The sequence below is a fragment of the Sorex fumeus genome, unplaced genomic scaffold (assembly GCF_029834395.1).
Source record: "Sorex fumeus unplaced genomic scaffold, SorFum_2.1 ptg000072l, whole genome shotgun sequence".
In the NCBI taxonomy this organism is placed as follows: Eukaryota; Metazoa; Chordata; class Mammalia; order Eulipotyphla; family Soricidae; genus Sorex; species Sorex fumeus.
In genome coordinates, this window is record NW_026606129.1 from 51,618,514 (window position 1) to 51,631,586 (window position 13,073).

General features: G+C 37.2%; 1 protein-coding gene across 5 annotated transcripts in view; it reads left to right on the forward strand.

Annotated features, from left to right (window-relative positions):
* DOCK3 (dedicator of cytokinesis 3) overlaps window positions 1-13,073 on the forward strand; it is a 467,343-nt gene that overhangs the window by 217,527 nt on the left and 236,743 nt on the right. For all 5 annotated transcript variants that reach the window (XM_056129948.1, XM_056129950.1, XM_056129951.1 and 2 more), the window contains exons 6-7: window positions 1,973-2,121; window positions 8,839-8,923. In XM_056129948.1, the coding sequence (XP_055985923.1) occupies window positions 1,973-2,121; window positions 8,839-8,923 (234 nt within the window). The remainder of the gene's footprint in view (window positions 1-1,972; window positions 2,122-8,838; window positions 8,924-13,073) is intronic.

Sequence of the window (13,073 nt, forward strand, 5' to 3'; positions counted from 1 at the left end):
ACCAATTTTTTTATAAAGCATTGTAGCACTGTCCTACCATTGTTCATCAATTGACTCGAGCAGGCCCAGTAACATCTCCATTGTGAAACTTGTTGTTACTGTGTTTGGCATATCGAATACGTCGCAGGTAGCTTGCCAGGCTCTCCGAGAGGGCTGGAGGAATCAAACCTGGGCTAACCAGGTCGACCGCGTGCAAGGCAAATGCCCTACCCGCTGTGCTTAGCTGAAATACAAAAGAGGCAGACTACAAATAAATACGCAAAAATCCATTGCATTTCTATATGAAAATAACAAAGTAGAAGAGATAAATAATAAAAGATTCCATAAAATAATGTCAACTAAAAATTAACAAAGGATGTAAAAGGCATATACATTGAGAATTTAAAGTCACTATTGAAAAAATAGAAAAGGAGATCATGCAACGGAAAAATACTTCATGTTCACAGATTGGAATAATTTACATGGGCAAAATGACTTTGCCCATGTGATTTCTGAAAAGGTAAGAATGAAACTTGCATATGATCCAACAATTCTACTTTTTGACATCTACTTACTTTCCAGAAGCAAAACATTAATTCAAAAAGGTACATGCACACCTGTGTTCATTGCAGCACTAAATACAATAAGCCATGATATAGAAGCAACCCAAATGTCCAATGACAGATGAAGGGACAGAGAAGCTGTGGCATATATACGAAGTAAAATGCTACTCAGCTATAAGAAAAGATGAAACCCTGTAGTTCGCTACAACTTGAATGGATCTGAAGGACATTGTGTTAAATAAGCAAAAGGACAAATACTGGATGATTTTACTCATCTGTGTTATATAGGGATAGAACAAGGGAAGACAATACTGAATGATGAAAAACTCTTGCCTTCATCACCAGTGACTTTTATATAAAAGTGCAGCCACTTTTTTTTTCTTTTTTATTAGTGAAACAACATGAGGTACAGTTGTAGATTTACAAATTTTGTGCTTGGATCTCGGTCATACCACGATCAAATACCCATCCCTCCACCAGTGCCCATTTTCCACCACCAGGATAATATCCCTCCCCCCATCCTCCCATCCCCCCATCCCCCCCTGCCACTGTGGCAGGGCATTCCCCCCTGTTCTCTCTCTCCTCCTGGGCGCTGTGATCAGCCAAAGAGGCATTGAGTGGCGAACATGTTCAGTCCAGTCTACTTTCAACCTGCATCTCCCCTCCTGGGAGGATCCTCCAAAAAGTGCAGCCACTTTTTATATAAAAAATAAGATTGTTAACACTGTTGCAACCATGTTTCTTAACATACAAGAAAAAATTTAAATTTTAATGAAAAGGTAAAAATATCTTGCTTAAGGATCTACTTTTGTGGCATTTATAATAACTAAAAACGTTTTCAATAAATGTTCTAATTAAGATTATCCCACTTAAATTATATATGTGATGTTTTAAATTAATCTTGGAAAGAGTGGAAATCTGTGGCACTAGAGATGCCTATAGTTTTCAGAAACTAATTAAAGCTGGATGAGGTTTGGATAACTGAAGTGAATATCACTCCAGAGACTCTTGACTTTATGTTGAAGTTTCTTCAAAATAGAACAAGTTCTTTTCTTCCTCAATAAGTAATCCCTCAAGGAGAAACAAGAGCTGAAACCTTTGATGTTACATAGTAACTACAGTTGGGCTGCTGCACCTGTAACAAACTTTATATTCTGAGTTAGATTAATAATATTTTGTTAGAATGTATTCAGAATGGAGTAGAGATAAACTAAAGGTACTTTGCATGACTTTGCATTGTTTAACACTTCTTGGAAATCTATATGATCTATTTTTTTCTTTTTTTGACAATAGAAGTTAATTAAGTTCTTTTTCACATTGTCTTTAAAGAGATTCAGAGAAATAATTAGAACTTTGTTTTTCTCAATTTCTTTCTTTATTCCCCCACCTTTTTTTTTTAATTTCACCCTACACCAATAATACCCTTTCAGAAACACAAAGTAGATCTTTTCTACAAGCTTCGCCATGTGATGAATGAGCTTATTGACCTTCGAAGGCAGCTACTGTCTGGTCACCTAACTCAGGATCAGGTGCGGGAAGTTAAACGACACATCACTGTGCGCCTGGACTGGGGTAATGAGTAAGTATGAGTATCATTTGAGCGTGTCTCACTTTTGGTGACTCAAGTTTTATTGGTTTTAGACCTTCATGATAAGAATACTCTGATTTCATCTTGTAGTTATTTTCTAGTTGTCTGCATCTGTACTTGTAGTGTTCTTCATCTGTACTTTAGCATGTTAAAGCCTTTTGTCATTTAATACATGGGTTAATTAGCTGTGATTATTTACATTTTCTATACAAATAAAATTCTGAGACTTTTGTATGAGATGCTGCAATAGGCAATATTCAGATTTTTGTTACAAGTTGTTATATTTTGTTATATTCTTGTTACAGTTTGTTACATCTTTACATTTTTTTATTCTTACATTTAATAATGGATATTCTTCTGAGGTGTTTATCTCAAAACCAGTTCTGTTGAACTTTAAAATGATCAGTTTGCTTCGTATTTAATGTAAACAGATATCTTAAGAATACTTTAGTACAAGTCATTAGTTCCTGTCATTGAAAGGACAGAAAATAATGAGAATGGAAGGCACCTAATTAGTAAATGAGATATTACCAGTTCCTTGAATCTGGAAAGTAGATGGAGGATTAGTAATAAGGGGGTCCTGTGTCAAAGAGCTTTAAGTAATGCTCTCAGAAACATGAGGAATGTATTTTTTGAAACTTACCAAAAAATCACATACATAAATAGGATAATATACTGCCCCGAAAAGAAGATCCGGGTGCAAAGTGTTTATGCCTATAGATTAACTTAAAAAAACAATTGCCAATGAGGAAATTGTGCACCTAGATTAAGAACTGTAACATTACTGCAGAGCTCTCCATATCATGGTATTTAAAGTTTTACAGATAATCAGATTGTTTCTATATATTAAGAAAAATAAGCTTGCCAATCAACCTATCAATGTATTTTTCTTATCTTTTAAAAAATACGTATTAGGTGCTAAGTGCTGTGATACATATTTAAAGAATATTTTTCACATTATATTTTATTGAGGTACTGTTATTTATATACTGTTGTGATACTTTTGTGCATACATCACTCCAACACCACACTCAACGCCAGAGTTCCTACACTAATATCTTTTTTTAATTTTTATTTGTGTTTTTATTTAACAAGTATTTATTGATAGAGTTTGTCTACATAATATATTTTTCAACTTTTCTTTTTTTATTTTTTTTATTAGTGAAACACCATGAGGTACAGTTGTAGACTTACAAATTTTTGTGCTTGGGTTTCAGTTATACAGTGATCGAATACCCATTCCTCCACCAGTGCCCATTCTCCACCACCACTGATCCCAGTATCCCTCCCACCCCCCCCCATCCCCCCCATCCCACCCTGTCTCTGTGGCAGGGCTTTCCTTTTTGTTCTCTCCTTTTTGGTGCTCTGGTTTGCAAAAGAGGCATTGAGTGGCAATCATGTTTGGTCTGAAGTCTACTCTCAGCATGCATCTCCCATCCTGGGAGGATCTTCCGAACACCCTTTATTTGGTGCTCCCTTCTCTATCTGAGCTGCCTTTTCCCCCTGGCTACACTAATATCTTAAAGGTCTCTCCCATTCACCCTTCTCCCCACTAGCCCTGTAAACTCAATTCCTTTGAACCAAGTCTTCAGTTCTATTGTCTTTGGTCATTTGTTACTGTGTATCTTTATATCCATATAAGAGAGATCATTCTGTCCCTTTTGTTCTTAAATGACTTCACTCAGTATGATGCCCTCTAGTTCCATATGTGTAGTGGCAAATTGCATGAATTCCATTTTTATTATAGCTTCATAGTATTACACTGTGTAAATACGATGTAGCTTCTTGATTCATTCATCTTTAGTTGGACATTTGGGTTATTTTCATATCTTGGCTGTTATACTAAGTGCTGCAATGAACATAGGTGTGCATATATCCTTTCAAATTAATGTTTTTGTTTGGAGTTTGGGCCAGAGTGATAGCACAGCAGGTAGGGGTTTTTGCCTTGCATGCGGCCGACCCGGGTTTGATTCCTCTGCCCATCTCGGAGAGCCCGGCGAGCTACTGAGAGTATCTCGCCTGCACAGCAAAGCCTAGCAAGCTCCCCGTGACATATTTGATATGCCAAAAATAGTAACAAGAAGTTTCATAATTTGTTGTGAGACGTTGCTGGTGCCTCCCCGAGCAAATCGATGAACAATGGGAGGACAGTGTTTGGAGTTTAACTACCAAGAATTGATATCACTGGGTCATATGGGAGTTCTGTTCTTACTTTTTGAAAAAAATCTCCATATTGCTTTCCATAGAGTTTGAGCCAGCTGACATTCCCACCATTGATTGAGGATTTCTTTCTTAATTATGTTTCTGCCAAAACTCGTTATTCAAAGACTTTTTGGTGTATGCCATCTCACTGGTGTGAGCTGAGATCTCATTGTTGTTTTCATTTGCATTTTCCTGATAATTAGTGATAATAAACACTTTCATATGCCTTTGAGTCATTTGCATGTCATCTTTGGAGAAGTATCTGTTTATCTCCACCCCGTTTTTTTTTTTGGTTTTATTTTGGGGGTCACACCTGAATATGCTCAGGACTTACTCCTGCCTCTGCAATCAGAGATCACTCCTGAGAGTGCTCAGGGAACCATATGTTGTGCAGGGATCAAACCCAAGTCAACTTCATGCAAGGCAAGTATCCTACCTTCTATACTATCTCTCTAGCTCTTCTCCCTGTTTTTGATGGGGGTTATTGGGTATTTTTATTGTTGACTTTTGTGTTTTATTAATCTTGTATATTAGCCTTTTATTTGATTTATTGAGTGCAAATATTTTCTCCCATTCATTTGGTGTCTTTTTATTTTTAACCATAGTTGCTTTTGCCATGCAGACTTGTTTTAATTTTATATAGTCCCTCGTCGGCCATGTTGGCCGCGTGTAAGGCGAACGCCCTACCCGCTGTGCTATCGCTCCAGCCCCTGGCTGGAGCGATAGCACAGCGGGTAGGGCGTTCGCCTTACACGCGGCCAACATGGCCGACCCGAGTTCGATTCCTCCGCCCCTCTCGGAGAGCCCGGCAAGCTACCGAGAGTATTGGATATGCCAGATACAGTAACAACAAAGTCTCCAATGGAGACGTTACTGGGCCCGCTCGAGCAAATCGACGATCAACGGGAGGGCCTTTACCTTACCTCGAGCAAATAGTCCCTATTTTTTTCCTTTTTTGCCTCTAGAGTCAAATTATTGAAGACACTACTGCTGCCTTTCTTAAAAAGTTATGTCTATTTTTCTCAGTATATTTTTATGGATTTTGATCTATTTTTGTGGTCTTTAATTTATGTTGAGTTAATTTTTGTGGCATGTGTCTTTCCAGTTATCCCAATACAATTTTTAAATCCTGGTGACAATTTTAAGGGTTTGGAAGAACTTTACTTACATTTATGTGGACCCCTAAAACTTCCTGAATAGCCAACACAATTCTAAGGAAAAAAACATAGGAGTTATTGTATTTCCCAATTTTGAATTGTACTAATAATAAAACTGTATGGTTTTGGCATAAAGGTAGACAATCAGACCAATGGAACAGAATTGAGAGTCCTGAGATGAGCTCACACATTTATGGGAAGTTAATCTATAATAAATTAATCAAATATTTGAAGGAAAGTTTTGTTTACAAATGGTGCTGGGAAAATTGGATAGCTATATGTGAAATAAAAACAAGAACAAAAACAAGTCTGAAACTATCGCACACTATTCACAAAAGTTAAAAGAGGATTGAAGACATACCAATGTATTTTTATTTTATTTTAATTTAATTTTATTTTATTTTTTGTTTTTTGGTTCACACCTGGCATTTCACATGGGTTATTCCTGGCTCATGCACTCAGGAATTACTCCTGGCGGTGCTCAGGGGACCATATGGGATGTGGGAATCAAACCCGGGTCAGCTCCATGCAGGGCAAATGCCCTACCTGCTGTGCTATTGCTCCAACCCTCAATGTATTTTTAAATTGGTAAAAAAAAAACTGTATAGTTTATATGAAAGGGTTACAATAGCGTTCAGTATTCTTGTATTGATGTAGAAAGTTACTGCACACTCCTGCCACCAAAGTGCCCATCATTCTTCCCCCACCCATTTGTATGTCATTTCATGTCCATTGTTCCTTCCCTCCTACCCCCTCTGCACATTGTTTGTTAATTGAAAGTTAAGGTTTTAGTAAATACTGTTACTTCCCACCCATATCCTCACACCTTCTACCTATGTTCCCATATTACTTCCAGTTAACGGGTTCGTTCCCCTCATCCCAAATCTGGCACTCTCAGGTCTGTATTCCAGTATTCAGGGCTTATTATTTATTGATGTTATCCATGTTCTTCATTTGTTTCTCTGTATACCACAGATGCATGATATTATACTTATTTATCCTGTTGCCTCTGACTTATTTTTCTCAGCATGATGCCCTCCAGTTCCATCCAAGTTGTCACGACTTGGAAATGGAACTAGCTAGGGAAATAGCTAAAACTAGAGAAATAAATAAAAGACTGAAATGTGTGGTTTCCATACATGTAACCTCTGATTTGATCCCTGGCACCACAGACCCTCTGAGCACTACCACTGGGGTTTTATACTAGTGGTCTCCTGCATTGTCAGTCTGAACAACTTTGCATCACTTCTCTGAGCACCAAAACTGTCAGGGTCACACAGGCTATCAGAGTATCACTGTGAACCTCAAAGCACCACTGGGAGCCCTCTCCCAAAATGAAGTCATTTATACCATTATGCACTTTTGCACATTACATTTGAGCACATATAGCCATATTTATTTTTCCTGTTACTTGACTTATTCCATACTTCTTTTTCCACCGCTACTTTTGTTTTATTTAAAAATTTTTTAAAATTTAATTAAAGAACCATGATTTACAAAGTTATGAGACGTATACTGTTCTAACACCAGTCCCAGCACCACTGTCAACTTCTCTACACCAGTGTTCCCAAGTTCCTTCCTGCTCTCACTATGTCTGACACCTTGACAAGTACATTTTAAGAACTGGTGGTTGTAGTTTGAATTATGTCTTTTGGTTGTTGACTCTGTGGTTTGGATATATAGCTATATTACTCCCCCACATTACCAGTATATCCAAGGCCCTGACCTAACTCTTGGTTCTCTATTACTTCCTTTTCTCATATTCTTCCTTCCTCTCTCCTTCTCTGTCTTTTCCCCTATGCCCTGTTCTTTTCCCTGTACCCTGAGGTAGATGGTGATTTATACATCCTCCTTTACTACGTTGTATTTCCTCATCTATATAAGTGAGATCATTTTATTTGTCTTTCTTGTGGCTTACTTAACTCGACATGGTATCTTCAAATTCCATCCAAATTCCATCCAAATATCATTCCTTGAAGCTGCATAGTATTCCATTGTGTATGTTTACGGCATCTTCATAATCCATTCATCTGTTGTTGGACACCTAGGTTGATTCCGTATCTTGGCTATTGTGCTAAGTGTTGTAGTGAATAATGGTTCCACCATAATTTTATAAATTTCATAAAGTACTGACATTTAACACATCATCTGGTGAATGTATAATTGTTTATTGAAATTATTTTGTGTTTTAATTTACTAGTGCTTATTTTTCATTAATATGACAATGGTTTACAATAGGGTAATTAATCTTAGCATTAGAAGAATATCTGAATAAAAATATAATAATACAGTGTGGTATTTCTTCTTTAGGTAGAATCCACAGTTTGGAGTAACATGCACAATGTATAGGCTTTTGTTTAATATGAGGTTTTTCCTATATTGCACTGTCCTGTTGTTCATCGCTTTGCTTGAGTGGGCCTAGTAAGGTCTCTGTTGTGAGACTTGTTACCATATTTGGCATATCAAATATGTCACGGGTAGCTTGCCAGACTTTGCCGTGTGGGAGAGATACTCTCGGTAGCTTGCCGGGCTCTCTGAGAGGGGCGGAGAAATTGAACTCATGACGGCCAAGTTGGCCATATGCAAAGCAAACTCCCTACTGCTGTGCTATTGCTCCAGCCCATTTTTCAGTATTAAATAAATTTATATCTTCTTATTGTGAAATATGAATACTTAAGACAAAGTACAATAAACACATAATTTCTGGTTCTTTCTCTTCCTATCATGTTCTCTTCCTACATTATATTTCCATATCTTTTTTTATATATCTTCATGTCTTAACCCACCCATAATTTCCTTCTTCTTGATTAATTTACACTTCTCGTGAAGGTAATGTTGTAACTAAAGTTATCTCTAAACCAATTATGACTGAATGGTTGTAATCATTTATAACTATTAGTATTTGAGGGCAGAGACTTTGGGGCTACACCCAGTTGTCATCAGGAATTACTACTGGCTGTGTTTGTGGAACCGTAGCAAACTAGCATCAGCCATATTTGAAGCAAGTGCCTTAACCCCTGTCTGTCTGGTCTCTTATAATATTGATAATTTTTAATATAAAGAGAACAGGTAAAATGAAAGTACCATAAAACAGTCCTATTTAAAATAGCCCAACTCAGTTCTCTTAGTGGATAAGTTTAGATTTTAATAAGGCCCAATCACCAGGCTGAATTTTGATTAGGATTAATTCTGCTTGATTGAGGTAAAACAGCATTTCCTGAAATGTCTGCTGCACCTGTCCTAAATTAATAACATAGTTAATCTGTGTATCTTAACTCTCTTGAAAAAAGTAATGGCAGCTACGAAGTCTGAAGGCATGGCATGCTGAGTGTGGTCTTTCTCTTTCCAGGCATTTGGGGCTGGACCTTGTGCCCCGAAAAGACTTTGAAGTAGTGGATTCGGACCAGATTAGTGTCTCAGATCTCTATAAAATGGTAAGAAATCTAATGACTAATTTAACTAATTTAATTAAAATACTTATTTTTTATTGTTTACTTTCCTCAATAATGTTATAAAACCATTTTTTACTAAATTTGTCTTTTTCCAATGTATTTAAATACCTCAGCTAAAGAGATGTGCAAGCACTATGGCAAGGAGATGCAGCCTCTGACAAGCATGTGTGTGAGCACCAGAGCAACCCCTAGTGAGCACCAAAACTATAACTTGTGGGTATGGAGCGATAGTAAAGTGGATAGGGCCTTGCACGCGGCCGACCTGGGTCTGATTCCCAGCATCCTATATGGTCCCTCGAGCACCGCCAGGAGTAATTCTTGAGTGCATGAGGCAGGAGTAACCCCTGTGCATCGCTGGGTGTGACCCAAAAAGAAAAAAAAAACTATAACTTGTTTGTCTCAGCTAAGAGTTTGAGCCCTGGCAAGTGTAAGCACTACAATTAAAAAAAATAATGTAAATCTCAGTTAATACCACGGCTGAGCGCAATCACTATTGTAACCTGATGTTAAAAAATAACTGGCAAACACTATAGCCAGATGTGTACAACCCTGAATCATAATAGAAACATAATCAACAGCAACAAAAGGAAATTATGAAGGGAATGAAAAAATTTTTTAATAAATTAAAAAAATTAATGCCAATTTTATCCATAGAAAGTATAAAAAGCTGGAGGAAGGAATCACTTACATTTTTTGGGTAAGCAATGACTTAGTACTAGTTGGAATAGACAAGAAATGCAGGAGAAAATTTGGCAATTAATTAAATGAAAATGAATTTTGACAATTTTAACCCTGAAAGAGCCTTGAATGTGGCACTTTTTAGAATCTCAGGGCTAGGATGAAGGAGACGTTCCTGGTGCCTGCTCGAGGCAACTGACAAACAACAGGATCATCGTGATCGTGATCGTGAATTTTGACATAACTAGATGTGAAAAATGAATGGTGAATGAAAGTTTGAGGCTTAGACCTCCCCTTGGGCCACATGAGTTGGCTATATTTTATTTTTTTATCATTTATTTATTATAATTTTACTGATATGGTTACAGTAGTTTTAATGTTAATGATATTGATATACAAAATTACTTGCACCCACCACTAAATGTCCATGACTCTGTTACTGTCACTTCTAGTTCATCTTCACTCCCCATCCATTTACCCAAATACTTGTTAATTTAAGTTTTATGATCTGAGGCCAAGGGTTCATTGATCATTGGATACTTCTCTTTCCTTACTTTGTCTCTGTACCACCGATGAGTGAGATAACCTATTATTTGTCATTCTCCTTGTGATTTATTTCACTTAATATGATCCCATCTAATTCCATCCATGTCACAGTAAACTACAGTATTTCATCTTTTGTTATAGCTGAATTGTATTCCATTGTGTACATATACCATAAATTATTTACATTCTCATCTTTTGTTGACATTTACATTGTTTCCAAACCCTGTCTATTGTAAAATGTGCTATAACAAACAGGCGTTCATATATCTTTTCAAATTAATGTTTTTATGTCAGCCTGTTTGGTCCCCCAAGCACCACCAGGAGTGATTTCTGAGTGCAGAGCCAGGAGTAAGTCCTGAGCACTGGTATGGTCCAAAACCATCGAGCCTCGTGTGGCCCCAAAACAAAACAAAAAACCCCACATGAGGTCAAATAATATTTCTGTGTTCAGGGGTAGATGCTAAGAAGTGATATCACTGGTCTTTGAGTCATAAAGGAACTTTGTTTTACTTTTCTGTGGAATATGCATTCTGTTTCCATAAAGCTAAACCAGATAATGTCATTACCATAGTGAATGAGGATTTCACCACATCCTCACCAGCACCAATTGTTTCCAGTCTTTTTCTTTTTGCTCTATGGATGGGACTTACATCTTAAGAGATTCCTTCAGCTGATATGTTTGAAAAGGAGTAGAGTAGTTTAGGAACAGAAACTTGGAACATTTATTCAGGCAGAAGATTTTAATTTCATTATTATGGGCTAGTGTTAGAATAATAGAAATGATATGAATTTGTTGCATTCCTAATGTGTATTGGAGTTAGACTAGACTTGTTGATACATTGATTGTTACATATGTGTACTATAGTTTCTATCAGTGTGTTTTCTTAGGTCTGTGAGAAATTTTACGCACTTTGCTAACTTTTTATTTGGTGAATATATATTTATGAGTACATCTTGATCTATTGTTTCCTTAGCCAATAATTAGCATTTGTTCTTACCGCTACTTTTTTTGGATTGGATAATATTTGATGTGATATAAATATGGCTGTCCTAGCATTTTTGTCTGCCATTGACATGATTGTTTTCAATCCATTCTTTCTGAGCCTGTATTTACTCTGTGAACTTAGATATACTTCCTGTAAGCAGCAAGTAGTTGGATTTTGTTTCCTGGTCCTTCCAGTCACTCTGTGTCTTTCAAGGGGGAGGGTTTAGTTCATTGATATTCAAAAAGATTATTAATATAAAGGGCTGTTCTGCCATTTTTCTGTATGGGGTTTAGTTGCTTTTGCAATAGGTCTTTTGCTTTTTATAGGTGGCCTTTCAAGAATTCTTTCAGGGTTGTTTTAGGTATAATAAATATCACCAGCTTTTGTTTGTCTGAGAATGTTTTAGTCCCCACCTCAAATCTGAAGAGCACATTTCCTCAGCATGATATTCTCCATACATATATCAGCATATCACATGACTTCATCTTTTCTTATAGCTGAGTCGTATTCCATTGTGTATATGTACAATAGCTTCTTTAGCCAGATGTTCTTGAGCACAAAGGTTATTTCCAGATTGTAGCTATTATGAGTAGTGCTGCATTGAACATGGGAGTGCAGATGTCTGTGAGATAGAGGGAGAGAGACAAACACTGAATGATCTCAATCATATGCAGGATATAAAGAAATATAAATGATGCCAAAATGCAGTAGAAATGAAGAGCATTAGAACTGGTGCATTAGAGCATTAGTAGGAATCTTGCCACTGTGGGAGAGTTCAGTGGGGGCTCAGGAGAAAGCAGGAATAGATCAGGAAGAGACTACTATGGCAATTATAGAGGGAAGTGGTCTCTCTAGATGAGGACTGGGTTATGACAGGAGGTAAAGTGACATGCATGATACACCATCGGTAATAGTATTATAAACCACAGCGCCTAAAAGGAAAAAAAGAAAAAAGTGCCTACCATAGAGGCAAGGTGGGGGCAGGAAGGAAACTGTGGACATTGGTGGAGCAAAATGAATGTTGGTGAATAGCAATGTGTTGGAGCATTGTGCACATGAAACCAAGTCATGAATAACTGTGATTCATGGTGATTAAATAAAATAATTTTTTTGAAAAGATAAAAAGCTGTATTGATACTGAAAGATTATCAGGAATATCCCTTTGCCTATTTTTAACACTCAGTTCTTATCCCGCATGCCCAAAAGGGAGGGAGGGAGGGAGGGAAGGAGGGAGGGAGGGAGGGAGAGAGAAAAAGAGAAAGAGAGAGAGAGGATACAAAGGGGAGGGAGAGGGAGAGAGGAGGGAGGGAGGGAGGGAAATAGAGAAAGAAGAAAAGTGCCTGCCACAGAGGAGGGTAGGGAGTGGGGGGCTGATGGGAGGGAACCTTGGAACCTGGGGACACTGGTACTGGGAAATGTACACTGGTGGAGGAATGGGTGTTGGAACTGTATGACTGAAATCCAATCATGAACAGCTCAGTAAGGGTTATCAGTGATTCAATTAAAAAAGTTAAAAAAAAGAAAAAAGCTAAATGACAGCTTTGCAGGATAGTAGACTCTAGGTTAGAAGTATTTTTTCATTCAAAACTTTGAATATATCTTTCCATTCTTTTCTTGCTTGTATGGTTTTATATGGGAGATCCTGTCATGTTAATTGCCTAATATTTGAGATTTTTATTTTCAGTGATTTAAGTGGTCTTTCTCTTTCTTTGCTTTTTGCCATCTTGGTTACAGGATGTCTTGGTGGTGTTCTGTTTGAATTTATTTTGTTTGGTAGTCTTTGGGCCTCAAAACTGTGCAGAAGCCTCCTTCCAGAGACTGAGGGATTTCTGAGTTATTATTTCATCTATCAGTTGTTCTTCCCTTTTTTATTTTTTCTCTCCTTCTAGTATTTCTATAATTTGGAGATTATTCCTTTTGGT